This window comes from Stegostoma tigrinum, chromosome 50 (genome assembly GCF_030684315.1).
Source record: "Stegostoma tigrinum isolate sSteTig4 chromosome 50, sSteTig4.hap1, whole genome shotgun sequence".
NCBI lineage: Eukaryota > Metazoa > Chordata > Chondrichthyes > Orectolobiformes > Stegostomatidae > Stegostoma > Stegostoma tigrinum.
Window position 1 is genome coordinate 169,280 of NC_081403.1, and position 27,706 is coordinate 196,985.

At 46.5% G+C, this 27,706-nt stretch overlaps 1 protein-coding gene across 2 annotated transcripts in view; it reads right to left on the minus strand.

Moving 5' to 3' along the window:
* kif22 (kinesin family member 22) overlaps positions 1–22,491 on the minus strand; it is a 33,337-nt gene extending 10,846 nt beyond the window's left edge. For both annotated transcript variants that reach the window (XM_059643256.1, XM_059643255.1), the window contains exons 1-9: positions 22,361–22,491; positions 18,425–18,648; positions 16,386–16,513; positions 16,140–16,300; positions 15,548–15,757; positions 15,114–15,223; positions 13,744–13,864; positions 9,522–9,675; positions 9,223–9,340 (exon numbers count right to left, since the gene is read on the minus strand). In XM_059643256.1, the coding sequence (XP_059499239.1) occupies positions 9,223–9,340; positions 9,522–9,675; positions 13,744–13,864; positions 15,114–15,223; positions 15,548–15,757; positions 16,140–16,300; positions 16,386–16,513; positions 18,425–18,648 (1,226 nt within the window). In that variant the 5' untranslated portion in view covers positions 22,361–22,491. The remainder of the gene's footprint in view (positions 1–9,222; positions 9,341–9,521; positions 9,676–13,743; positions 13,865–15,113; positions 15,224–15,547; positions 15,758–16,139; positions 16,301–16,385; positions 16,514–18,424; positions 18,649–22,360) is intronic.
* Positions 22,492–27,706: the final 5,215 nt, after the last annotated feature.

Genomic DNA, 27,706 nt, shown 5'->3' on the forward strand with positions numbered 1-27,706 from the left:
CGTGGCAGTCAATCCTGCCCTGGGGAAAAGTCTCTGGCTATCGACTCTATGCATGGCTCTCATTAATTACCTCCTGATTAATCCCCGTCCCACCAGGTTGCCGTTATGGAGCTCATAGACCACTCCCATCAGTGTCACCTCCCCCTTTTTATTTCTTCCCTACACGGATTCGGCAACTTCCAAATCGAGACCACTTCTTGTTCTGGTCCTTATTTTATGTTGTACCAACAAAACCACCTCACCCTTTTCCTTTCAAAAAGTCCCACACCCCTGAACATGTACATCCCACCTTTGATCGGCTTGTCACCAGGTCTCCGCAATGGCTACAAGACCCTACTCATTAACCTGCAATCTATTTTGTTTCAACCACCGCACGCATTCACGTAGGGAACCATTTGACATGCCTTTTTACCATTTCTTTCTTGTTATGTAAGATATTGTGAAACTAAAAATCAGATGGGCCCCTCTCAGGAATAAGAAGAAAGCAGGAAGGAACTCAAGCCAGGAATTAGGGGAACAAGAAGGGCCCATGAAATGACCTTGGAAAGTCACTTTAAAAGACAATGCCAAGGCATTCTATTCATACATTAACAACAAGAGGATAACTGAGAGGGAGTAGGACCACTCAAGGATAAAGGAGGGAACTTGTACTTGGGAGGTAGAGGATGTGGGCAAGATCCTAAATTAATACTTTGAGTCAGTATACACCCAAGAGAAGGATATGGAGGATCGTGAGAATGATGTGGAGCATGCTAATACGCTGGGGGATTTTGAAAGAAGTGGTGCTGGGTCTCTTGAAGAGCATTAAGGTGAATGCGACCCCAGGGCTCGACAGTATCTACCCCAGGTTATTGGGAGAAGCAAGAGAGGAGATGGCTGGAGCTTTGATCAAGACTTTTATGTCCTCACTAGCCAATGGAGAGACCCTGCAAGATTGGCGATTCACTAATGTTGTTCCTCTGTTCAATAAAGGAAATGGATAATCCAAGAAACTACAGACCTGCAAGTCTCACATCAGTGGTTGGCAAGCTATTGGAGAGAATTCTTAAGGATAGAATTTTTAATTAGAACATAACAGCACAGTACAGGCCCTTCGGCCCTCGACGTCGTGCCGACCTGTCATACTGATCTCAAGCCCATCTAACCTACACTATTCCATGTACGTCCATATGCTTGTCCAATGACGACTTAAATGTACCTAAAGTTGGCGAATCTACTACCATTGCAGGCAAAGCGTTCCATTCCCTTACTACTCTCTGAGTAAAGAAACTACCTTTGACATCTGTCCTATATCTTTCTCCCCTCAATTTAAAGCTATGCCCCGTCGTGCTCACCGTCACCATCCTAGGAAAAAGGTTCTCCCTATCCACCCTATCTAACCCTCTGATTATTTTATATGTTTCAATTAAGTCACCTCTCAACCTTCTTCTCTCTAATGAAAACAGCCTCAAGTCCCTCAGCCTTTCCTCGTAAGACCTTCCCTCCATACCAGGCAACATCCTAGTAAATCTCCTCTGCAACCTTTCCAAAGCTTCCACATCCTTCTTATAATGCGGTGACCAGAACTGTACGCCATACTCCCAAGTGCGGCCGCACCAGAGTTTTGTACAGCTGCAACATAACCTCTTGGTTCCGGAACTCGATCCCTCTATTAATAAAAGCTAAAACACTGTATGCTTTCTTAACAGCCCTGTCAACCTGGGTGGCAACTTTCAAGGATCTGCGTACATGGACACCGAGATCTCTCTGCTCATCTACACTGCTAAGAATCTTACCATTAGCCCAGCACTTTGCCTTCTGGTTACTCCTACCAAAGTGCATCACCTCACACTTGTCTGCATTAAACTCCATTTGCCACCTCTCAGCCCAGCTCTGCAGCTTATCAACGTCTCTCTGGAACCTACTTCATCCTTCTTCACTATCCACAACTCCACCGACCTTAGTGTCGTCTGCAAATTTACTAACCCATCCTTCTAGTCCCTCATCCAGGTCATTTATAAAAATGACAAACAGCAGTGGATCCAACGCCGACCCTTGCGGTACACCACTAGGAACTGCTCTCCAGGATGAACATTTTCCATCAACTACCACCCTCTGTCTTCTTTCAGCAAGCCAATTTCCGATCCAAACTGCTATTTCTCCCACAATTCCATTCCTCCACATTTATACCCATTTGGGAAAGCATGGTGTAATTAGGGACAGTTAGTACGGCTTTGTGCTGGCCAGGTCATGTCTAACTAACTTGACTGAATTTTGAGGGGGGTGACAGAGGTGATCGATGAGGGTAGAACAGTGGATGTTGTTTACGTGGATTTTAGTGAGGTTTTTGACAAGGTCCCTCATGGTAGGCTCATCCAGAAGATCAGGAGGCACAAGATCCTTTGTGACTTGGCTGCATAGATTTTAGAACAGGCTCGTCCATGGAAGGTAGAGGGTAGCGTTGGAAGGGTGCTTTTCTGGCCGGAGGTCCGTGACAAGTGGTGTGTTCCGCAGAGTTCATGCTAGGACCTCTGCTGTTTGTGATTTACATATAAATGACTCAGATGAAAATGTAGATGGATGGATCAGTAAGTCGGCAGACGATACTGGAATCAGTGGAGTTGTGGATAGTGTAGAAGGTTGTGATAGGATACAGCAGGATATAAATGAGTTGCAGATATGGGCAGAGAAATGGCAGATGGAGTTTAATCTGGGCAAGTGTGAGGTGCTGCATTTTGGGAGATCAAATGTTAAGGGAAAGTGTACAGTTAATGATAAGGCCCTGTGAACAACATCGATGTACAGAGGGATCTTGGGGATCAGGTCCATCGTTCCCTGAAAGTGGCCACACAAGGAGATAGGATGGTAAAGGAGGTGTATGGCAATGCTTGTCGTTATTGATCGGAGAATTGAGCACAAGAGCCAGGATGTCATGCTGCAGCTTTATTAAGACTTTGGTTAGGCCACACTTAGGGTTCTGTGTTCAATTCTGGTCACCCCATTACAGGAAGGATGTGGAGACTTTGGGGAGGGTGGGGAGAGGTTTACCAGGATGCTGCTTGGATTCGAGGGTCTGAGGTATAAAAAGGAGAGGCTGGAAAATATCAGCATGTTTTCTCTAGAGCGACAGAGGCAGAGGGAAGACTTGATAGAAGTTCATAAAATTATAAAATGCACAGATAGAGTTCACGGTCATAATTTTTTCCCCTATAGTTGAAGTGTCTAATACTAGGGCGTACGCATTTAAGGTGAGAAGGGGAAAGTTCAAAGGAGATGTGAGGGGCAATAGATTTTACAGAGTGGTAGGAGCCTGGAACATGCTACCAGGGGTTGGTGGTCAAGACAGCTAAGATAGGACATTTAAGCAGATTTTAGGTAAGCACATGAATATACAAGGAATGGAGGGCTATGGACCAAGGGCAAGCAGAAGGGAGGAGATCAATTTGGCATCATATTTGGCACAGCTTCATGGGACGAAGGGCCCCATTCCTATGTTAGAACATGAACAATACAGCACAGAACAGGCCCTTTGGCTCTCAATGTTGTGCCGACCTGTGAACTTATCTAAGCCATTCCCCCTACACTATCTTTGAGAATTTAGAATAACGGGAATAGAGGTCAGGGCAGTTGAATGTTCCTCCTGCAGAACGTGGGAGGTAAGGGTCACCACTGTGTCCCTGCTGACTACATCTGCGGGAAGTGCACCCAACTCCAGCACCTCGAAAACCACGTTAGGGAATTGGAGCTGGATGAACTTCGGATCATTCGGGAGGCAGAGGGAGTTATTGAGAGGAGTTACGGGGAGGTCGTCACTCCTCAGGTACAAGAAAAAGGCACATGGGTTACAGTCAGGGGCCGGAAAGGGAACCGGCAGGCAGTACAGGGATCTCCTGTGACCATTCCCCTCAACAATAAGTATACCGTTTTGGATACTGTTGGCGCGGGGGGGGGGGGGGGGGGGGGGGAGAAACGGGGGGACTTACTAGGGGAAAGCAGTGGGGCACAGGTCTCTGGCACAGAGTCTGTCCCTGCTGCTCAGAAGGGAAGGGAGAAGAGGAGCAGAGCATTCGTCACTGGGGACTCCATAGTTAGGGGGACAGATAGGAGGTTCTGTGGGGACAAGAGAGACTCACGGTTGGTGTGTGGCCTCCCAGGTGCCAGGGTTCGTGATGTCTCTGATCGTATTTTTGGGATCCTTAAGGGGGAGGGGGAAATCAGCCCGAAGTCATGGTCCACATAGGCACCAATGACATAGGTAGGAAGAGAGATGGGGATCTAAGGCAGAAATTCAGGGAGCTAGGATGGAAGCTTACAGCTAGGACGAACAGAGTTGTCGTCTCTAGTTTGTGGCCCATGCCACGTGCTAGTGGGGGAAGAACAGGGAGAGAGAGGAGTTGAACACGTGGCTACAGGGATGGTGCAGGAGGGAGGGTTTCAGATTCTTGGATAATTGGGGCAGGTGGGACCTCTACAAGCAGGATGGTCTTCACCTGAACCAGAGGGGGACCAATATCCTTGGCGGGGGCGGGTTGTGGAATTCGCTATAGGCTATTCGGGTGGGTTTAAAACTAATTCAGCAGGGGGATGGGAACCAAAATTGTAGTTCAAGTATAGAAAAAGTTGAGAGTAGGGAGGTCCAAAATAAAGTTTCAGGGATGCAAGACGGCACTAGCAAGCAAGAAGTTGGTTTGAAGCGTGTCTACTTCAACGCCAGGAGCATCCGGAATAAGGTGGGTGAACTTGCAGCATGGGTTAGTACCTGGGACTTCGACGTTGTGGCCATTTTGGAGACATGGATAGAGCAGGGACAGGAATGGTTGTTGCAGGGTCTGGGATTTAGAGGTTTCAGTAAGAACAAAGAAACCTGCAGCACAGGAACAGGCCCTTTGGCCCTCCAAGGCTGCGCCAATCGAGATCCTCTGCCTAACCTGTCATCTATTTTCTAATGGTCTGTGTCCATTTGCTCCCTGCCCATCCATGTACCTGTCCAAATATATCTTAAAAGACGCTGACGTGTCTGCGTCTATCACCTCCGCTGGCAATGTGTTCCAGGCATCCACCACCCTCTGAAAAGAACTTTCCTCCTCTCACTTTGAAAAGAACAGAGAAGATAGTAAAAGAGGGGGAGGTGTGGCATTGTTGGTCAAGGACAGTATTACATTTGCAGAAAGGATGTTTGGGGACTCGTCAACTGAGGGAGTATGGGCTGAGGTTAGAGACAGGAAAGGAGAGGTAACCCTGTTGGGAGTTTTGTATAGGCCTCTAAATAGTTCCAGATATGTAGGATAGCAAAGGAGAGCGCGAGAGCGAGAGAAGTTGTCATGGGGGACTTCAACTTTCCAAATATTGACTGGGAACACTATAGTTTGAGTACTATAGATGGGTCAGTTTTTGTCCAGTGTGTGCAGGAGGGCTTCCCAACACAGTATGTAGACGGGCCAACAAGGGGCGAAGCCACATTAGATTTGGTACTGGGTAATGACCCCGGCCAGGTGCTAGATTTGGAAGTAGGTGAGCACTTTGGTGATAGTGATCACAATTCTGTTATGTTTACTTTAGTGATGGAAAGGGAAAGGTGTATACCCCTGGGCAAGAGTTATAGCTGGGGGAAAGGCAATTACGATGAGACTAGGCAAGATTTAGGGAGCAGAGGATGGGGAAGGAAACTGCAGGGGATGGGGCACATTAGAAATGTGGAGTTTATTCAAGGAAAAGCTCCTGTGTGTCCTAGATAAGGATGTATCTGTCAGGCAGGGAGGAAACTGTAGAGCGCAGGAGCCATGGTTTACGAAGGAAGTGGAATCTCTGGTCAAGAGGAAGGCGGCGGCTTATGTTAGGATGAGATGTGAAGGCTCAGTTAGGGCGCATGAGGGTTACACGGTAGCCAGGAGAGCAAGAGCGAGAGCGAGAGCGAGAGCGATAGATTGATAGATAGATTGATAGAAAGCTCAGAAGAGCCAGGAGGAGACATGAGAAGTTGTTGGCGGAGTGGATCAGGGTAAACCCTAAGGCTTTCTATATGTATTTAAGGAATAAAAGAATGGACGAAAGTAAGATTAGGGCCAATCAAGGATAGTAGTGGGAAGTTGTGTGTGGAGTCAGAGGAGACAGGGGAAGCACTAAATGAATTTTTTTGACAGTATTCACTCTAGAAAACGACAATGTTGTCGAGGAGAATACTGAGATACAGGCTACTAGACTCGGTGGGATTGAGGTTCACAAGGAAGAGGTATTAGAAATCCTGCAGAGGGTGAAAATAGATAAGTTCCCTGGGCCGGATGGGATTTATCCTAGGATCCTCTGGGAAGCCAGGGAGGAGATTGCCGAGCCTTTGGCATTGACCTTTGACTCGTCATTGTCTACAGGAATAGTACCAGAAGACTGGAGGATAGCAAATGTGATTCCCCCGTTCAAGAAGGGGAGTAGAGACAACCCTGGTAATTATAGACCAGTGAGCCTTACCTCAGTTGTTGGGAAAGTGTTGGAAAAGGTTATAAGGGATAGAATTTATGATCATCTAGAAAAGAATAAATTTGATTAGGGAGAGTCAGCACTGTTTTGTGAAGGGTAGGTTGTGTCTCACAAACCTTCTTGAGTTCTTTGAGAAGGTGACCAAACACGTAGGTGAGAGTAAAATCGGTTGATGTGGTGTATATGGATTTCAGCAAGGCGTTCGATAAGGTTCCCCACAATAGGCTATTGTACAAAATCCGGAGGAATGGAATCGTGGGAGATATAGCAGTTTGGATTGGAAATTGGCTTGCTGAAAGAAGACAGAGGGTGGTAGTTGATGGGAAATGTTCATCCTGGAGACCAGTTACTAGTGGTGTACCGCAAGGGTCGGTGTTGGGTCCACTGCTGTTTGTCATTTTTATAAATGATCTGGATGAGGGAGTAGAAGGATGGGTTAGTAAATTTGCAGATGACACTAAGGTTGGTGGAGTTGTGGATAGTGACAAAGGATGTTGTAGGTTACAGAGAGACATAGATAAGCTGCAGAGCTGGGCTGAGAGGTGGCAAATGAAGTTTAATGCAGACAAGTGTGAGGTGATACACTTTGGTAGGAGTAACCGGAAGGCAAAGTACTGCGCTAATGGCAAGATTCTTGGTAGTGTAGTTGAGCCGAGAGATCTCGGTGTCCATGTACACAGATCCTTGAAAGCTGTCACCCAGGTTGATAGGGCTGTGAAGAAGGCATAGTGTTTTAGCTTTTATTAATAAAGGGATCGAGTTCCGGAACCAAGAGGTTATGCTGCAGCTGTACAAAACTCTGGTGCGGCCGCACTTGCAGTATTGCATACAGTTCTGGTCACCGCATTACAAGAAGGATGTGGAAGCTTTGGAAAGGGTGCAGAAGAGGTTTACTAGGATGTTGCCTGGTATGGAAGGAAGGTCTTACGAGAAAGGGCCGAGGGACTGGAGGCTGTTTTCGTTAGAGAGAAGGTGGTTGAGAGGTGACTTAATTGAAACATATAAAATAATCAGAGGGTTAGATAGGGTGGATAGGGAGAGCCTTTTTCCGAGGATGGTGATGGCGAGCACAAGGGGGCATAGCTTTAAATTGAGGGGAGAAAGATATAGGACAGATGTCAGAGGTAGTTTCTTTACTCAGAGAGTAGTAAGGGTATGGAACACTTTGCCTGCAACAGTAGTAGATTCGCCAACTTTAGGTACATTTAAGTCGTCATTGGACAAGCACATGGAACAGTGTAGGTTAGATGGGCTTGAGATCGGTATGACAGGTCGGCACAACATCGAGGGCCGAAGGGCCTGTACTGTGCTGTAATGTTCTATGTTCTACTATTCCATCATCATCCATGCGCTTCTCCAAGGACTGTTTAAATGCCCCTAATGTGGCTGAGTTAACTATATTGGCAGGCAGGGCATTCCACGCCCTCACCACTCGGAATAAAGAACCTGCCTCTGACATCTGTCTTAAATCTATCACCCCTCAATTTGCAGCTATGCCCCCTTGTACAAGCTGACGTCATCATCCTTGGAAAAAGACTCTCACTGTTCACCCTATCTAATCCTCTGATTATCTTCTGTGTCTCTACTAAATCCCCTCTTAGCCTTCTTCTCTCCAATGAGAAGACTCAAATCCCTAAGCCTTTCCTAATAAGGCCTTCGCTCCAGACCAGGCAACATCCTGGTAAATGTACAGTTGTACAACATACTGTTGTACAGTTGTATGTTCTTTGACCCTATTTACTGTTTTTTGCCCATACTCCGTCCCTTGCTATCCCACTCTGGATGTTGTTACCCAAAGAGCTGTCTTGTAATGCTGCCACCTCTTTTTGCTCTACAGTTCTACATTGCCCTTCTCCCAAACCCTCAGCCCGCCCCCGCCCCCCCCCCACTTTAAATGTGTCTCTACATGGTCATAACTATTGGACTTGCCAGGGCACTGGTCCCAGCCCAGTTCAAATAAACAAAAACAGAAGTGTTTGGAAAAGCTCAACAGGTCTGGCAGCATCCGTAAAGAGAAATGGCAGTTAATGTTTTGGGTCCGGTGTCGCTTCCTTGGAATGGCGTGAAGCCCGTCCCAGCCGAACAGCTCCCTTCTACCCCAATACTCGTGTCAATGCCCCATTAACTGAAACCCATTCCACCCACACCAATCTTTGTGCAATGAAATTAACTGCCGACTTCATCCACTCGATTTGCCTGTGGCTTGGGTAGTAATCCAGAGATTATAACCTCTACCTTTTAATTTAGCCCCGAACTGTTCAGTCTTTTGACAGAACTCCTTTCCATTCCTAGCACTGACACTAACAACTGATTCCCTCCCTCCCATGTTCTTCTCCAGCCTTCAGATTTTATTTGCTCGTGGCCCATGGGCAACGCTGATCAGGCCAGCATTTGTTGCCCAGTAGCCATTGGCTGGGAGTCACGTGTGCGCCAAACTGGGTAAGGATGGCAGATGTGCTTCTCTAAAGGCCATGAGTGAACCAGATGTGATTGTACCACAATCAACAGTTACATGGTTACCGTTAGACTGGCCTGAATGGTGTCCTTCAGCCTGAGCAAGATAGCCTTCAGGATTCATGATCACAGCTACACAGCACAGTATCCATACCCATCTCTATTATGGATTCCTACTTGCTCAGACCATTTGAAAGCCACCCACGCCACTTGGCTCAACCACCTGACAGTCCTCAAGCTCATCTGGACACCTTGTCAAAGAACCTCAATTGCTGGACAGACAGGAACAACGAATCAGGCACCAGGACCACTGTTCACCTCAGAATCAGCTCCTCTGAGTCTTCAGCACTCTCCGACTCTGCTGATTTCATTCTCTTGGCTGGATGCTGTGAACTTGAGGAAACTCCCTCATTGGAACGCTTCAGATGGCAAATGCCTGGATGATGAAAGAACAAAAGAATACTCACAGCCTATGCCTCTGAGTAATTACAGTAACATTACAGGGAATCCCTCCCCGTGCAGTACAGCCCCGTGTGCAATTACAGTCCCATTACAGGGAATATCAGGTCTTTCCAAACTGCATAGACGGAGAGGTTTTCAGTTGTAACCACACTTACCTATCGGCTGGATGGTTTCCTGTGTGAAGGGACGGTTGACCACCAGCTTGGATTTGGCAGCAAAGTTGAGGGCAGTGAGGGTGTTAAAGTAGTGTTTGTATTCTGGAGCGATGTTGGTTATCATTACACTGTGGGCAGTGCCTCCTAGGGAATCCTAGTACCAAACCAAACAGATCATTGGAAGCAAAGCATATGACAGAAGCAGCAAGATCAGGAAGGAAGAATAGAACAACATTTAAACTCAATGATCACAGGGTTGAGCCACACATTTTACACCTGAATCTCCCTTTGTGCAGCCTTTATGAAAAGCCTTCTCAAAGCCCTGGTGAACCACATCCACTGGCTCCTCCTTATCCACTCTACTAGTCACATCCTTAGAAAACTTCTGTAGACTTGCCAAGCCTGATTTCCCTTTCGTAAGCCCACAATGACACTGTCCAATGCTGTCACTCTTTTCCTAATACTCTATTAACTCGTTTACAACAGACTCTAGAATTCTCCCCGTTACAGATGTCAGGTTGACTGGTCTGTAATTCCCAGTTTTCCTCACATCTGTGGGAACAGCTCCAAAGTCTACCAAATCTTGCAATTGGATCCCCAATGCAGCCAGTTGGATACAAATCTTGACTTGACTGCAGGAGACAGAGGGTGGTGGTCAAGGGATTTTATTTGTGAATGGAGGCCTGCGACTAGCAGTGTTCCACAGCTCAGTTCACTGTCGCTTGTCATTTATATAAATGACTTGGATGAGAATACAGGAGGCCGTGGGCACTAAGTTTACAGGTGACACAAAATTGGTGGCATAGCGGACGATGAAGCTTATCCTGAAGTACAACGGAACCTTTATCAGCTGGGCTAATAGCCGAGAAGAGGCAGACGGAGTTGAATTTAGATAAATGCAAGGCGTTGCATTCTGGTAGGACAAATCAGGGAAAGACTTATACATTCAATGGTAGGGGCCCTGGACAGTGATGATGCACAGAGAGACCTAGGGGTTCAGGTACATAATTCCTTGGGAGTGGCATAACAGGATGAAGGCAGCATTTGGCATGCTTGCCTTTGCTGTTCAGAGCATTCAGTGTTGAAGTTGGGGGGGGTCATGTTGGCGCTACACAGCACATTTGTGAGGCTACTAGTGGAGTACAGTCTGGTTACTCTGTTATACAAGGATATTATTCAACTGTAAAGGGCACAGAAAAAAAAACTTATCAGGACGTTACTGGAACTGGACCATTCGAGTTAAGAGGGGGTCTGGATGGGTTTGGCCTTTTTACAGTGGGAGCATGAGAAATTGAGGGATGACCTTGTAGAAGTTTATAAAATTGAGGGACATCGATAAGGTGAGTAGAAAAGGTCTTTTCCCGAGGGTGGGGGGCGGGGGGGGTGTGGTGGTAAGAGTTCGAAACTGGAGGGCGTAGGTTTAAAGGTGAGATGTGCGAGACTTACAAAGGGACCTGACGGGGAAGTTTTACCCCTTCTCATTGAGGGTGGTGCATTTATGGAATGAACTGCCGGAGGAAGTCCTAAATGCGGGTACAGTTACAAAATTTAATTGACATTTGGACAGCTACATACATGTGAAAGGTTCAGAGGGGATACGGGCTAAGGACAGGAAAATTGGTAAACCTGGTCCGCATGGATGAGTTGGACTAAAGGGTTTGTTTCCATGTTGTATGATTCCATGACTCTACAGTGGGATGCAGATTACCCAAGCCCCGTGGATTTTAATCGGGCTTCAATTCCATCAATTTTCCCAACACCCTTTTCCCTACTGATCCTGATTTGCTTCAGTTCTTCCCTCTTGCTTGACATTGCCCTCACCAACATTTTTGGGACACTATGTGGGTCTTTCTATGTGAAGGCAGAACCAAAATGCAGAATTAAAAATGACAAATGGAGACTGCTGGAGATCTGAAACACAAAACCAGAGGTTTCTGGAGAAACTCAGGTCTGGCAGCAGAGCTGAGGCAAGGTGGCCCAGGGTCTCCTGGACTGTCTGATGTCCATTACAAACCCATCAACTGACACTCTATTCATTGTGTATTTTCCTGCAGGGAGCCTCAAACATCTGCCTTTCTCCTCAACCAAGGATGCTCTGCCACACAGTTAAGAGGGCTCTGAGTCATGTCTCACCCTTTTCTCATATGACTGCCTCTTCCCCCCAGAACATAATTGAGTCCATCAATCCTCACTTGCTATTCCACCAGCCTCCACATCCAAAAGGGTGAAAAGCTGCCATTTTCAGCAGCTCCCAACAGACATATTTTCCCCTCCCTTGTCAGCATTCCACAGAGACTTTTCCCTCTGGGATACCCTGGTCCATTCCCAACACTTCCCCACTGTCTGTACAACTGCAGAAGGTGCAACACTTGCCGGTTTTACTTCCTCTGCCCTTATTAATCGAAGGCCCCAGACACTGCCCATGTGAAGGAACGATTTTACAGTAGGAGCCTACTGTATTTGCCACTCACAATGTCGTCTCGTCTATAAAAAGGAGTCACAGACTGGTGACCACTTTGCACCTCTGTTCTGTCTACAGGAACAACCAACTTTTTAGTTGCCTGCCATTTCAACACACCAGCGCTCACGGCCAACATGTCGGTCCCAAGCATACGACAACACTGCAAAGGGACTCAACCCAAGCTGAAGGGCAACACTTCCTCTTCCGTTTGTGGACCCGAGAGCCTTCACCGACGTTCACAATCTCAGAGCACTGACACCTGTTTCCACATTTATGACCCGTCCACCCACTCAGCCCAAGGGTTTCCATTGCCCAGGACTGCCCATGTCCACCCACTCAGCCCAAGGGTTTCCATTGCCCAGGACTGCCCATGTCCACCCACTCAGCCCAAGGGTTTCCATTGCCCAGGACTGCCCATGTCCACCCACTCAGCCCAAGGGTTTCCATTGCCCAGGACTGCCCATGTCCACCCACTCAGCCCCAATATTAACCTATCCACTTTCTCCTCTTCCCTACCTTATCGTCAATAATCCCCTTGTCTGCCCACTTTGTTTTCGCACTCTCCAGGCTCTGCCTCTACCTATCGGCTCTATCCTTTCTCTCCTGCCCCCTGGCATCAGCATATATACCACTTATTCCCCACCCATCAGTTCAGAAGAAAGCGGAATGGATTTGATGTCCATGGATGCTGCCAGATCTGCAGAGTTTCTCCAGCAAGTTCTGTTTTTGTGTGTTATGTATTTGATTGGCCTGCCATCTCAGTGTTCCCCGTTATGAGTGCCTCCATTTCTGACTGTCAGGGACCTCCAATGGTCTTCACTAAACTCTCTCTTCACACAGCTTTTATAAAATCAATTTCTGTGTTTCCTTCATCCTGCTTTGCTGACATCCAAACTGCTCCCAATCTTCACGTCTGATACTTATTTTAGCTCATGTGTACACTCCCACCTTCGATCCAATTCCCCTGGTTAGCCACAGTTGGCTGTTGGAGAAGTTCGAATAACAGGACTGCAGCTGTCAGACTTCGAGGCAAAGAGAACTTTTTGTTCTTGATATTACACAGCGTCAGCACTAATGAAGGTTAGATACCGAAGACTCTGCAGCAATGCAGAGTTACGGGATATTTATACAGAGAGACAAAGTCGTCAATGTGACAGATAACAGTGTTCACGTGATCCAAACCTCAACGTTCTCCAGAAATCTCATCATTTTCCTGAGCTGCAAGCTTTGTTCTTATGTTAATGTTTAGCTAACATGCACTTATTTTTCTGACTGGGGCAAAAATGTGATTAGGTTTTACGAAGATAGCAGTTAGCAAGAACTGGGCGGGGCGTGGGGTTTGAACACCCCTTTAACGTCATCTGTCACAGTCTTTTTGATACTGACTCTTCTCAAACCTTGCTAATGTCCTCCACATTGGGCCACCTTTCACATTTGTATTTTTTCAGCCCGAGAGCAAAGAACAGGTGTTGCGGTTCCCCTACGTACATTCTATAGATTTGCCATTATCTGCCTGCTTCATGTTCCCCAAACTATCATTGCCAGCTCATGCCTCATACCATCACAGCTTCCTCTGTTCAGATTCAGGAGCCTAGTCACCAAATCTACTACAGTACCCTCTACCTTCATTAAAGAGCTCCATCTCTGAACCGCTGAGCAAAGACTTTGCCTCCCACTGCGACAGCAACCTGCCATACAAATCCCTCAGCAGCTGACTCAACAAAAACTGAGGCAAGTAAATAGTTTTGGGATGAGTTTTACCTGCAGCAGGCGGGTTAGCTTGCTGTCCCTGTAGGGAATCCTGCACAAGCCCTGGTTTAGTGCATCCACCACTTTGCTCAACACAAACAGGGAGGTGTTAATGGCTCCACTCTCCTTTAGCCTGAGAAATATAGTGAAGTAACATTAAGACACAGTGACAGTTACTCCCAGCAACGTCATGTCCCACCCCCTTCTGGTCGCTGACCAAAACCTCCTTTTGTACCCTTTGCTGGCTTGCAATAAAATAACCTGACGGCAACATATACAGAACAGATAGCTGCAAGAGCTGTTCAGTGGAAGCATTCAGTTCTGCCTAGAAATAAGGGACAAGATTATTATGCGGTTGATGATTGGTGGGGGGCGGGGGGGGGGGTTGCGGGCAGTGACCATCGGTGGAGACACTAAAGAAGAATTTAAAAAGGATATCTGCATCTGGAGAGCGAGAGAGCGAGCGCGAGAGAGCGAGCGCGAGAGAGCGAGCGCGAGAGAGCGAGCGCGAGAGAGCGAGCGCGAGAGAGAGAGCGCGAGAGAGAGAGAGAGCGAGCGAGAGAGAGAGAGCGAGCGAGAGAGAGAAACGAGTTCACTGCACAGCTGGGAAGGCAGCTCAACTGCACAGATTCTGTGGGGAGGACTCATGAGCATATGCACGGTTCTATGTGGTCAGAATCTAGGGAGAAAAGTTTGGGAATTATTAGACAGCTTAGCAATGGGGTCAGGACTCAGTAGTAGTCCTGGGAAAATCACCGGCTCTCTGTAAAGAGCTTGGAAGAACTTTATGAACATCAGTTCTTCAGAGAGGGTGGGAGAGTGAAGATTGGAAAAACAGGTCGAATTTGCTGAATGCAATGGGGTAAGCATGAAGTTGAGAAAATCCAGTGGTGGTATGGGCTTGGTGAAGGACTCGGGGTTGTGTGCGTGTGTGTGTCTGCTCAGTCGCCGACAGACAACCAGAACAGTTGCTGAGAAAATTCCATGACAGCGTGACTGGAGAAAACGTGGTTCAAGGCCAACGCAACAAGTGAAGAATGGTGATCCTGTTTGAAGTATAAAGATTTGATGGCCCCCTGTGTCATTAATGTCTGAGGGGAGTTGCTGAGCAATGATTTACTATTTAATGTGTACTGCGGGCTATTCCATCAAGATCTATTATTTGTCTTTAACAAATATTACTAACATCTACCAATAACATATGTTGCACACGTAATGGAGATTGATCTAAAGTTCTAACATTGGATTAACAAACAACTTCACTATACGTTGTTCAAGAATGTACAATCTTGAGGTATTTCCCCCATCAAGTTCCCTGAATCTAACAGTTGATTTGAGACAGGGTCCTGAGCCAGATCCTGCCAAAGCAGCAGTGCACCCACCTGACACCTTCATTCCCGGTCTTGCGATTATCCTCGGATCCTGCCAGGTCGATGAGGTAGAGTTTCCCTGTCAGCTGTCGGAACGGAGCCTCTCGCTGCAATTTCACCACCTGCAACAGAACCAGTACTGGATCAGGGCACGAGAACGTTACACAGAGCACTTGGGGGGGTGGGGGAAGGTGGGAGGAGGAGGAGAGACAGCAAAGGGGTGGGTAGGAGGATTTTGAAGTGGAGTTACACTCTGAGCACAACGGGACAGTGATCTTGTAGCCTCAGGTCCAAGCAGCAGCTACTGAGACATCGTTTACAAAACAGGAGTGAGAGGGAGCGTGTCGAGATACCGAGACAGACCAGAAGGGTATCAGCAACTGAAAAGTAAGTGAAAGAGCAACAAAGGGATGAGATAGAAGCAACGTGTCTCCTCTTTTCTGTACCTTGATCAGTAGCACAGAGTGACTGCGACTGGAACGACAATTCAGTTTGGTGCTGGCCGTGGTCCGTCTTTGTGTGGCAGGCAGGAAGAACTGCTCAAACTCCACGAAGCTGGTGATCGGTTGCTCCGTCAGTTTGGGAATGAAAATGTTCTTGTCTTGGTCCTCTCGGATAGGCAAATCCTGGTGCTTGGTCTCCAGCAGATCCAACACCTGAGACACGTTGGCAACATTACCATCCTCCAATAGGCTGCTGGGACAGTGTAAGCAGACCGCGAGCTACGCAGGGGCTGGGGAATGGATTGCAGAGGTGGCACAGCCATGCGTCCATAAGCCAGAGCTGTTTTCCACATGGGCAGGACACAGGGTCAAGGGGAAAAGCACCACATGTGGTGCCCCCAGAGGTGGTGGCTCTTTACAACAATTGATGCTGGTTTCATGGTCACCGTTATTGTGTCTAACTTCTTCAGTGTGAGAATTTGACTAATTGAAGTCAAATTCCCCAGCATCCCCAGGTGGGATTTGAACCTGGATCTCTGAATTCATGTCTCTCTCTTCCCAACCCAACCCAACGAGGACAGTGAAGAAAACTCACCTTTTCCTGGTAGATCTCCAGGTAGGACATTGTGACAGAAAAACTCCAGGAGGGCCCACCCAGCTGGTCCCTCTGCTCCCGCACCATGCGAAATATGTCCAGCAGGGAACGAGGCACCACCCCAGGCTGCTTGGCACTGCCCAGCATCGTGTGGGTCTTGCCTGTCAATTAGAAAACAAAAACAGTTTGGGCTGTTCTCCAACTGCGGAGGCTCGGCAGCACACAGCCACTCACTCAGTTGCTTACCTGCTCCTGTAGGGCCGTAGGCAAAGACACTGGCATTCTGTCCATTCAGGATATGCGACAGGATCGGTTTCACCGAGTGCACATAGATCTCCTGTTGTGATGCGTCATCACTGTAAAATGCATCAAAACTGAAAGACAGGAGGATGGGAGGTTTAGTATACGTGTATAGCTGGGGAAATGCGCATAACCTTTCACCCATTCCCTCTTCTTCTGTGGGAAACTGGGAATGTGCAGTCATGAGACCAGCCATGTGTTCATATTGTATGGTAGGGTCAGGGCTCTAAGAGCCAAGGGTTCCTGTTCCTATTTGAGATGCACAGCGCAGAACACAGCGAGGGACTATCTGATCAAGAGGGGGTCCTGGTTCTTCCACAGACTGATACCCAGACATTGCATTGGGCAGCAACACCTTTGAGATTTACAAGCGTTTGATTTTAAAATCAGTAGCTTAAAACCTTTCCCTGTTCAGAGGTAAACTCCCTACTGGAGAAAAACCCAGCTCCATTTCTTCAGATAAGCCAAATGAAAAAAGTGACAATTGCCCACTGCGGGGGAAAAAACTGTAATGTGTACCAAAACCAAAGACTAACTATGGGAATGGAAATAAAATAATGTTGGACAGGGGAAAAAGAGTGCCCAGCTGGCCTGAACAACTTCAAAAAGGTGCAGTACAAATTCAGAACAATAGCTATGAACAAATTTATGACTTTTTTTGGAAAAAGTAAAATCACTTTGCTCATGTAATTTGCTGCAGCTGTCAGTTCAGGAAGTTAAATCATTCAATGGAGTGAAGTGTGACTGGGTGTTAACAAACATGTCAGTTATCACCACATGCTCCCTCACCATTGCAGTCAAATCTGCAGCTGGGTGAAGAGGTGGGCTGTTACTACTTACCCACGTTAGCAAGGCCCACAAAGCCTTGAATGCTTTAAGAACAGGTGCTGAAATGACAAAGATTTCTTAAGAAAATGAAAACAGTGTGCAACCTCCCACAACCTGCACACACACGGTCATGGACACAGAAAGACACAGTGGTTTGTTTATTTTTTCATAGGATCCTCAGATTGGAAACAGGCCTTTCAGCCCAGCAAGTCCACACTGACTCTCCCACCTAGACTCACCTCCCCCTTCCCTATTCCTGTAACCCTCGATTTCCCGTGGCCAATCCACCTATGCCTCACATCCCTGGGCACTACAGGGCAACATGGCACAGCCAATCCACCCTAGCCTGCACAGCTTTTGCACTGTGGGAGGAATCCGGAGCACCCAGAGGGAAACCAAGCAAACATGGGGAGAACGTGCAAAGTCCACACAGTCGCCTGAGGGTGGAATCGAACCCAGGCCCCTTACAACAGTGTTAACCACTGAGCCACCATGAAATTTTTTTAAAAAATGAAACTCAGGAACCTCTTGCCACATCCTACCACACAAAGGGCATCACAACATTAACTAAAACCTGAGCGACTCTTGTTGCACAGTGGTTCTGTCCCTACTTATGGATCAGGAGGTTCAAGTCCCACCTGCCAATGAAACTTGCAACAGCATCTCTGAAGAGGCTGTCTGCAACATGTTGAACCCAATGCAAAAAAAACTACAAGTGAGTGAGAGTAAGATAATGACCAAATCAATTGTTATAGGGGGAGGAACTGCTGTCCCCAGCCAGAAGCCGGCTCTTAAACTCATCAGCCCACTATTTGATCAAGGACTCAATTTCATACTGGCTGAGTGTCACCATCACTCTCACCAGTTTGTCCCAATCTCTCGTCACAGGATGGTTTCCCCAAAAACCCCTCCCCAGCCCAGTGTGACTAGGTGTGTCTGGATTAAATTCCATCTGCCATTTCTCCACCCAAGTCTCCAGCCTCTCTATATCCTGCTGTCTCCCCGAACTTTAGGGTGAGGAGGGGTGTCAGTTGCTACCATGAGAGAACACCAAGCTCTGCAATCACAGTCCATTTTGACCTTACAGCTGTGTCGCCATCTCCGCTAGGCGGTGAAGGAAGGGAGAGCGTTTTTGGGTCTGTGCACGGGACACTCACTTGTACTGCATGGTCTCCATACGACTCCTCCAGTTCACGATCTCCAGCGAGCGGGTGTCCAGGCCACGCACACAGGGGCCCTGCTGCTGGTCATCCTCGGTGGCCTGGTACGGCCGGAGGCGGACCACCACCTGCACCTGGCGGCGATGGTGTGGACCAGCCACCTTCCTGGAGGACTGGACGTCTGCAGGAGGTGGAGGAAAGCTGGACGTCTTCGACTGCATCTGGTGGGGAAAGAGAGAGAGAGAGAGAGAGGGAGAGGGAGAGGGAGAGAGAGCGAGAGAGAGAGAGAGAGAGAGAATAATGGGTTCATCACTATGCAGGGAGTGCCACGCTTTTATTCCTTTGTTGGAAGGGAGTGTCACCAGTCGGGTCCATTTACTACTCTTCCTAGTTGCCCCTTGATGGGGTGGGGGTGAGCTGCCTTCTTGAACCGCTGTACTTCACATGCTGTCAGTAAGACCCACAGTGCCATCAGGGAGGCAATTCCAGAATTTTAACCCAGTTAAAAAAGGAACAGCCGATATATTTCCAAGCCAGGATGGGGAGTGGCTTGGTGGGGAACTTGCAGAGGGTTGATGTTACAACGTATTTGCTGCCCCTTCTCCTTCTGGATGGAAGTGACCGTGGAAGGTGCTGCCTGAGGATCTTTGGTGACTTTCTGCAGCATTTTGTAGATGGTACACACTGCTGCTACTGAGCATCGGTAGTGGTGGCAGTGGCAGATTTTGGACAGGCTTTTGGGAGTCAGCTGGTGAATTACTTGCTGCAGTATATCCAGCCTCTGACCTGTTCTAATAGCCATAGTATTCCTATGGTGAGTGCAGTTCAGTTTCTGGTCAATGGTAACCCCAAGGATTTTGGTAGTTGGGGTGGGGGGGGGGGGGTGAAATTCAGTGATGATAATACCATGGAATGTCAATGGGACAGTGGTTAGACTGTCCCACTAAGTGACAGTCATGGCCTGGCACTTGTACAGCACAAATGTCACTTGCCACTTGTCAGTCTAAGTGTGGACATTGTCCAGTTCTTGCTGCTTCTGGACTGCTGCAGTGTCCTAGGAGCCGTGAATGGTGAAGATTGTGCAATTATCGGCAAATATCCCCCACTTCTGACCTTACGATACAAAAGGTGGTCAATGATGAAACAGGTGAAGGTGGTTGAGCTCTGGGGTACTACCCTGAGGAAATCCTGCAGAAACGTGCTGAAACTGCAATGACTGAACTTGAGTGAGCATGACCATTCTCCTACATGCCAGGTACGACTCTAACCTGCAGCTCCCCGGTGCCCATTGATTCCAGTCTTGATATCACACTCAGTCGAACGGGACATTGATGGGGTGTGGATTTGTTGTTCCTTGAAAGCAGAGTTGCGGGTAGGCAGGTTGGTGAAGGCTGTGTTTAATATTCCATCTACGCTTCTTGTTGCCGTGGAAAGGCTGCCAACATCGTCATAGACTCCTCCAACCCTGGTAATATTCTCTTCCATCAGGCAGAAGATAGAGACTTGAACACATGCACCAACAGGTTCAAGAACAGCTTCTCTCCCCTGTTAATAGACTGCTAAACAGACCTCTCCAGTTTCAAATTACTTTTGGTACACCTCTTGTGCAGTCGTAACATTGGGTGCCTCATTCTGACTGGGTGCCCGTCCTTCCGAAATAAAAATCAAAAGAACTGCAGATGCTGCAAATCAGGAACAACAAAGTTGCTGGAAAAGCTCAGCAAGTCTGACAACACCTGTGAAGGAGAAAACAGAGTGTTAATGGTTCAGGTCCAGTGACCCTTCCTCAAAACACACACACACACTGAGGAAGGATCACCAGATCCGAAATGTTAACTTTGTTTCTTCCTTCACAGATGCTGCCAGATCACGTCTGTCCTTGTTTGCTATGATCTGTGACTGCTGCTCGCAAAACAAAAAAAACTTTTCACTGTAGTTGGGTACACATGACAACAATAAATCAAATCAAAAGCTTGCGTTTATGGATCAGTACAGAGCATAGGACAATACAACACAGGAATGGGCTCTTTGGCCCACGACGTCGTGTCAAACATGATGCCAAATTAGACTATTCCTTTCTGCCTGCCCTCGGTCCATATCCATTTGCTTATCTAAAAGTCCCTTAAACACTCCTATCATATCTGCCTCCACCACCTTCCCTGGCAGCACATTCTAGGCTCCCACCAGTGTGTTTCAAAACACCTGCCTCTCACATTTCCTTTCAATATTCCGCCCTCTCACCTTAAATGCATGCCCCTTATATTGTACGTTGCAACTCTGGGAAAATGATTCTGACCGTTCTCCCTACCTTTGCATCTCATAACGTTATAAGCTTCTATCAAGTCTCCCCTCAGCCTCTGCCACACCAGAGAAAACAACCAGTGATTTTCTAGCCTCTCCTTATAGCTCATACCCTCTAATCCAGGCAGCGTCCTGGTAAACCTCTTTTGCACCCTCCACATCCATCCGTTCGTGCGGCGACCAGAATTGAATGCAATGCTCTAAATGTAGCCGAACCAAAGTCTTACATACAAGTCAGGACGTCATGTACAGGACATTGGTGAGGCCGCTTTTGAAATACTGCATTCGACTCTGGTATAGGGAAGATGTCACAAGGAGTGGCAGATGGAGTTTAATCTAGCTAAATGTAAGATGTTGCATTTTGGAAAGGCAAATCAGGGCAGGACTTATAAACTTAATGGTAAGGTACTGGGAAGTGTTGCTCAACAAAGAGACCTTGGAGTGCAGGTAGACAGGGTGGTGAAGGCAGCATTTGGTACACTTTTCCTTTATTGGTCAGAGCACTGAGCACAGGATTGATTAGAGACAAAAACAAACCGCAGATGCTTAAATCCCACGTAGGCAAACAGGAGGCTGGAAGAACACAGCAAGCCAGGCAACATCAGGAGCAAACGAGCAGTCAATGTTTTGGGTATTACCCTTCCTCAGGGCTGGAGACTTGACTTCTTCTTTCCTCCAGATACTGCATGGCTTGCTGTGTTTTTCCAGCCTCCCGTTTGCCTCCATTGAGCTTAGCAGTTGGGAGGTTGTGTTGCTGCCATGAATATTAGACCACTTTTGGGACACTGCCTTCAATTCCAGGCTCCCTGCTGTAGGAAGGATGCTGTGAAATTCAAAAGGTTCAGAAAAGAATTACAATGGCTTTGCCAGGGTTTGAGCCATAGGGAGAGGCTGGGGCTGTTTTCCCTGGAGCATCAGAGGCTGAGGGGGTGGCCTCACAGAGTTTATAAAACCATGAGGGCCAATGAGTAGCGTAAATAAACAAGGTTTTTTCCCCAGGGTGGAGGGGTCCAAAACTAGAGAAGCACAGGTTTAAGGTGGGAGGTGGGATTTAAAGAGGATATTGGGGGGATTGAGCTACAGGGAGAGGCTGAGGGGGTGACCTTATAGAGATTTATAAAACAATGAGGGGCATGGACAGGGTGGATAGACATGGCCTTTTCCCCAGGGTAAGGGAATGTCAAGAACTAGAGGGGCACAGGTTTAAGCTGGAGGTGGGATTTAAAGGGGATATTGGGGGGATTGAGCTACAGGGAGAGGCTGAGGGGGTGACCTTATAGAGATTTATAAAACAATGAGGGGCATGGACAGGGTGGATAGACATGGCCTTTTCCCCAGGGTAAGGGAATGTCAAGAACTAGAGGGGCATAGGTTTAAGCTGGAGGTGGGATTTAAAGAGGATATTGGGGGGATTGAGCTACAGGGAGAGGCTGAGGGGGTGACCTTATAGAACCACGAAGGGCAATACAGGGAGAATGGCCAAGGGCCATAGGTTAAAGGTCAGAGGGTAATGTTTTTTAAAAACAAAATCCAAAGAGACATTTTCTTCACAAACAGAGAGCGCCACATATTGCCAGAAGAAGTCATACAATCATAACACTTAAAAAGACATCCTTACAGTTAATCGTTTACCTGTTTGTTTTTAATTCTCCTCGTGCCGGCCAGAACGAGTTCTCTCGCTCGTCCCAACCGCCGCCCGATTCAAATCTCACCAGAGCCCCACCCCTCAGACCCCAAGCGCCTCATCTGATTGGTCCGCAGCACTGTTGTCACGCGAACTCCAATGGCAGCAAAGCGCAGGCCCGCCCCCATGCACGAATGGGAGAAGCACCGCCTCCGGTTGGCAGACGTAACCGTCAATCCTAGTCACACCGATCTACCGATTGGACGGGCGTCCATGTTGATTTCGTATCACAGCATTGATTGGTCGCTTCAACCGTCCATCATCTGTACGGCAAACTGTTCCCCTCTGAGGAGGAGGAGGGAGATAATGGGAACTGCAGATGCTGGAGAATCCAAGATAATAAAGTGTGAAGCTGGATGAACACAGCAGAAGAAGAAGAGCAGGAAAGCTGCCGATTCGGGCCTAGACCGAGTCACCAGTCTTGTTTCCTGTCTCATTCACCTCCCGCCCCTAATGGTTCACATTGGCCGATTTAGCCATACGCTCTTCCCACCCTTCCGGTATTGACTGTCAATCAACTCTCAGACCGGCCTCCGGCGGATGGGACTTCCTGTTGACTTTTTCCCGCCCCTTCCGCTGTGCTGATGTCTCCTCCCATTAGTTCGTCGTGGTGTCAACCACCGGACCCTGTTCCCCATTGGTTTATGAAGCTGCCTATCAGTAGAACGGCCCCCGCGGCGGAGACGGGACATTCCTGTTCCCGCCCACGTTCCGACTGAGGTGTCTCCAAGTCGCTGCTTCAATAATTCCTTTTTACTCCCTCAGTCTCTGTGTATTCTTACCTATCACTTTCTGTAGGGCTTCTATCGCCGTGGTAAGCATTATTACTGCCAGGATTGTTACAGTGAACCAGCTCCTACTATCAGGAGGATTCCTTTGTGCCTGAATTTATTACTAACAGGATTATTACTGTCAGGAGTATTGGTCTGTGTCAAAGTAATTACTGCCGGAGTAATATCTGTCAGGAGTATTACTGCTGGAATTATGTCTATCGGGAGTGTTACTGACAGTGATCGCTATCCGGAATATTACTGCCAGAATGGTTACTGTCAGTAATATTACTGCCAGAATGGTTACTGTCAGTAATATTACTGCCAGAATCATTACTAGGCTGTAGCAGCAACTGCAAGTCCTGGAAGTTCAGAGTCAATACAGTGTGAGCTGGAGGAACACAGCAGGTCAGGCAGCATCAGAGGAGCAGGAAAGTCAATTTTTCAGATTGGAACCTTTTGTCAGGATGGAATTACTAGTATCAATTGTATTACAGTCTGCCAGTTATTACTAACAGGAATGTTACAATGTGCTAGTGTTGTTACTGATGGCATTAGTTCTGTGAAATTTATTCTTGTCAACAGTATTTCTGTCAAAGTTACCCTATCAGGAGGATTTCCATCCAAGATATCCCTGCTTGGTGTTCTATTTCTGGAGTTACTACTGGCAGGAGTTTTACTGTTTGAATTATTACTATCATGTGTGTTACTGCCTCAGAGGAATACTATCAGAATTATTGCTCTCAAAAGTCACAGTGATTGTGGGGGATTTCAATATGCAGGTGGACTGAGAAAATCATGTTGGCAGTGGATTGCAAGAAAAGGAGTTTGTGGAATGTCTACATGATGGCTTTTTGGATCAGCTCGTGGTGGAGCCTACAAGGGAACAGGCAATACTGGATTTAGTGTTGCGTAAAGAGGCAGACTTGATAAGGGAGCTTAAGGTGAAGGAACCCTTAGGAGGCGGTGATCATAAGATGATAGAATTTACTCTGCGATTTGAGAGGGAGAAGATAAAGTCAGAGGTAACGGTATTGCAGCTGAGTAAAGAGGCATGATGGAGGAGCTGGGCAGAATTGACTGGAAAAGGAGCCTAGCAGGAATGACCGTGGAACAGTAATGGCAGAAGTTTCTGGGAGTAATTCGGGAGACGCAGCAAAAATGCATATCTCAGGAAGGATGTACTGGTCCTGGAGGAGGGTCGTGAAAATGGTCCCTGGAATGGCAAGCTTAACTTATGAGGAATGTTTGAGGACTCTGGATCCATACTCATTGGAGTTTAGATGGATGAGGGGGAATCTAACTGAAACTTTCAGAATACTGAATGGCCTGAACTAAGTGGATGTTGGGAAGATGCTTCCAATGGTAGGAGAGACTAGGACCCAAGGGCACAGCCTTAGTTTAAAGGGAAGACCTTTTAGAACGGAGATAAGGAGAAACCTCTTCAGCCAGAGAGTGGCGAATCTATGGAATTCACTGCCACAGAAGGCTGTGGATTCCAGGTCATTGAGTCCATTTAAGACAGATAGATAGGTTCTTGATTATCAAGGGTTATGGGGAGAAAGCAGGGGAATGGGGTTGAGGAACTTATCAGCCATGATTGAATGGTGGAGCAGACTCGGTGGGCCGAATGGCCTAATTTCTGCTCCTATTCTCTTATGGTCTTAAAATTATTACTTTCAAGAGAATTACTGCCAATTATTCCTAACAGTATTATTGCTGTTAGAGTTCTTACTATCAGCATTATTATGGTCAACTAGAGTTATCAAGATTATTACTGTCATATTTTTCTTATCAGGCGTATTACTTTCAGATTGTTACTGTCAGAATTATTTCTGTTTGAGTTTGATTTATTGTTGTCACATGTACCGAGTTACAATGACAAGTGTTGTTTTGTGTATTAGGTAGGCAGATTGCACGACACAACGTGCGTCAGGGTAGCAGAACAGAGGGCAGAAATGTAGTGTTACAGCCGTAGGAAAGGCACAGAAAAGGAGAGATCAACATTTAACATTTGAAAGTGTGATAAGAAGCCGTTCTTAAATCTGTTTGTATATAGAACATAGAACAATACAGTGCAGAACAGGCCCTTCGGCCCTTGATGTTGCACCGACCTGTGAACTAATCTAAGCCCCTCCACCTACACTATCCCATCATTATCCGTATGCTTATCCAAGGACTGTTTAAATACCCCTATTGTGGCATTATGGCAGCATTTGACCAATGTGGCATCTGGAGTCCTAGCAAAACTTGAATTGACAGGAATTTAAGAAACAAAACTCTCTACTGGTTGGAGAGATAGCTAACAAAAAGGAAGATAATAATGGCAGTGGAGATCAATCATCTCAGACATTGCTGTAGGAGATCCCCAGGTTAGTGCCCGAAGTACAATCATCTTCATCCACTACATCAAACACCTTCCTTCTATCCAAAAGTCACAGATTGGATGATCACAGATGATTGGATATTGTTTTTGATTTTTTAGTTACTGAAGCACCCCATGTTCAAAGACAGCAATACCCAGACAACATCTAGACTTAGGCTGATAGAGGGCAAGTAACATTTGTGCTGCAGAAGTGCCAGATCACATCCAAAAGACAGAATCTAACCATCACCCCATGACATTCAATCACATTACCACTGCTGAATTCCCTATTATCAACATCACAGAGTTCCCATAGACTAGAAACTGAACTGGAATTGCCATATAAACACTGCAGATACAACAGCATGTCAGAGACTAAGTATTCTGCAGTGAGTAACTCATTTCCTATCTTCCTACGCTGGTCCACCACCTACGACCAAACAAATTCTTGTGCTCTTTTGTTTTTATATACAGTGTAAGATTTTGGGTTATTTTGTATTGAAGTCACCTCACTGTGTGCATATATCATTTCCTTTTAATAATTCCTTTATTAATCCCTTGAATCATGCACATTTTGTTTTGTGATAGTAACATTGTAACTTCTATGTACCTACTTACACACAATAGTTATTAGTCATGTTTTAATTTTACTTATGATCTTACAGATGGCTAAATTTGCTTGTTCAATTTTAATTAATGTTTAGACATTACTTCTGATCAGGAGATCAAAAGTGGTTCTATTCCTTGACCAGAATGTAGATAATTGATCTTTGATCCTGGGTCAGATTAGTCAATGACTGAATTCATGTAAATAACAGTGTAAATAGCAACTTTTTATTTCAACCTAAATATCTGTCAGTATACACACCTGGCTACATCCCAGCAAGCAAACCCATTTGTCTCAAAGATTGATTAGGTTCAGAAATCCCATCAATAAAACTGGAGTGCTCTAGAATAGTTCTGATGAAAGTTGTTTGATCTGAAACATTAACTTTTCATTCTTGACAGTTGCAATCTGACTTAGCTAAGTACATCCAGCGTTTTCTTTTTCTGTCTCATATTTCCAGCATCTTCAGTGCTTTGCTTAAAAGAATTATGTTATGCATCCAAGTCAAGACAGTCGATTGTTTGGCAGGGAGTTTGGAAGTGTGATGGCATTCTATGACATTTCTATTCTTACCTTTCTCTACTCTGTAAGGGAAAAGAGATTCTGTCAAATTAATTGTAGTGAATTGTTATAAAAGTGTCCTGTTGATGATATCTAGTGTGGTCACTGTGTGTTGGTCATGTAGAAAGAGGATATTGAGTTCACTGACAGGAAGTTGATCAAGAGAACAGATCTGTCCTGAATGCTATTAAGCTTTTGAATACTGTTAAGGTTTCATTCATCCCGACAACTAGTAAGCGATGTAACAAATTAGATTTCATTGTTATGCACTTTGGTTTATTTTCAGGTTAAAATATTTAAGATGAAATAGCTTGTCACTACACAGGTCCCATCACAATCCAGCACCAAATCCATGAATGTGTACAACCTTGATTCTGGGCAATTACGATGAGAGTTCTGATTGATTTAATTAAATAATTTATTGTCACATGTATTCAGTGTAAAAATACAATGAAAATTGTGTACCTTTGCCATACATACGTGGTGCCATTCACATTAACTTAGAATAACATAAGAAAAAAGACTTGAGAGTCCACCTTTCCTTTTTCACTGCTGCAGTCCCGCTCCAGGCTGTCCAGCCCTCACTTGCCTTTGCCAGAGTCCCTTTCTCGGCTGCCTCAAATGCTGTTATATTCCCTGTGCACATCAACTTTTTTTTTTCATTAGTTCATTGAATGCAGCCATTCTGGCCAAACTAAGTTTCTCTGAAAAGATGGTGGTGAGTTGATTCCTTGAACCATTCCAGTTCTTGGTGTGCATGTTCACTCTCAATACTGTCAGAAAGGAAGTTCCAGGCTTGTGACTGAGCAGCAGTGTCCAAATGGCAATATTGTTCCAAGTTAGAATGCTGTGTGGTATGGGCAATGGGGGAGTCTTGCGGATGGTGGTATTGCCATGCATCAGTTGCCCTTATCCTTCTTGGTGGTAAAAGTTTGTTAGATGCAATTGAAAGAGACCTGATAAATTACTGCAGTGTATCTTGTAGATGGTA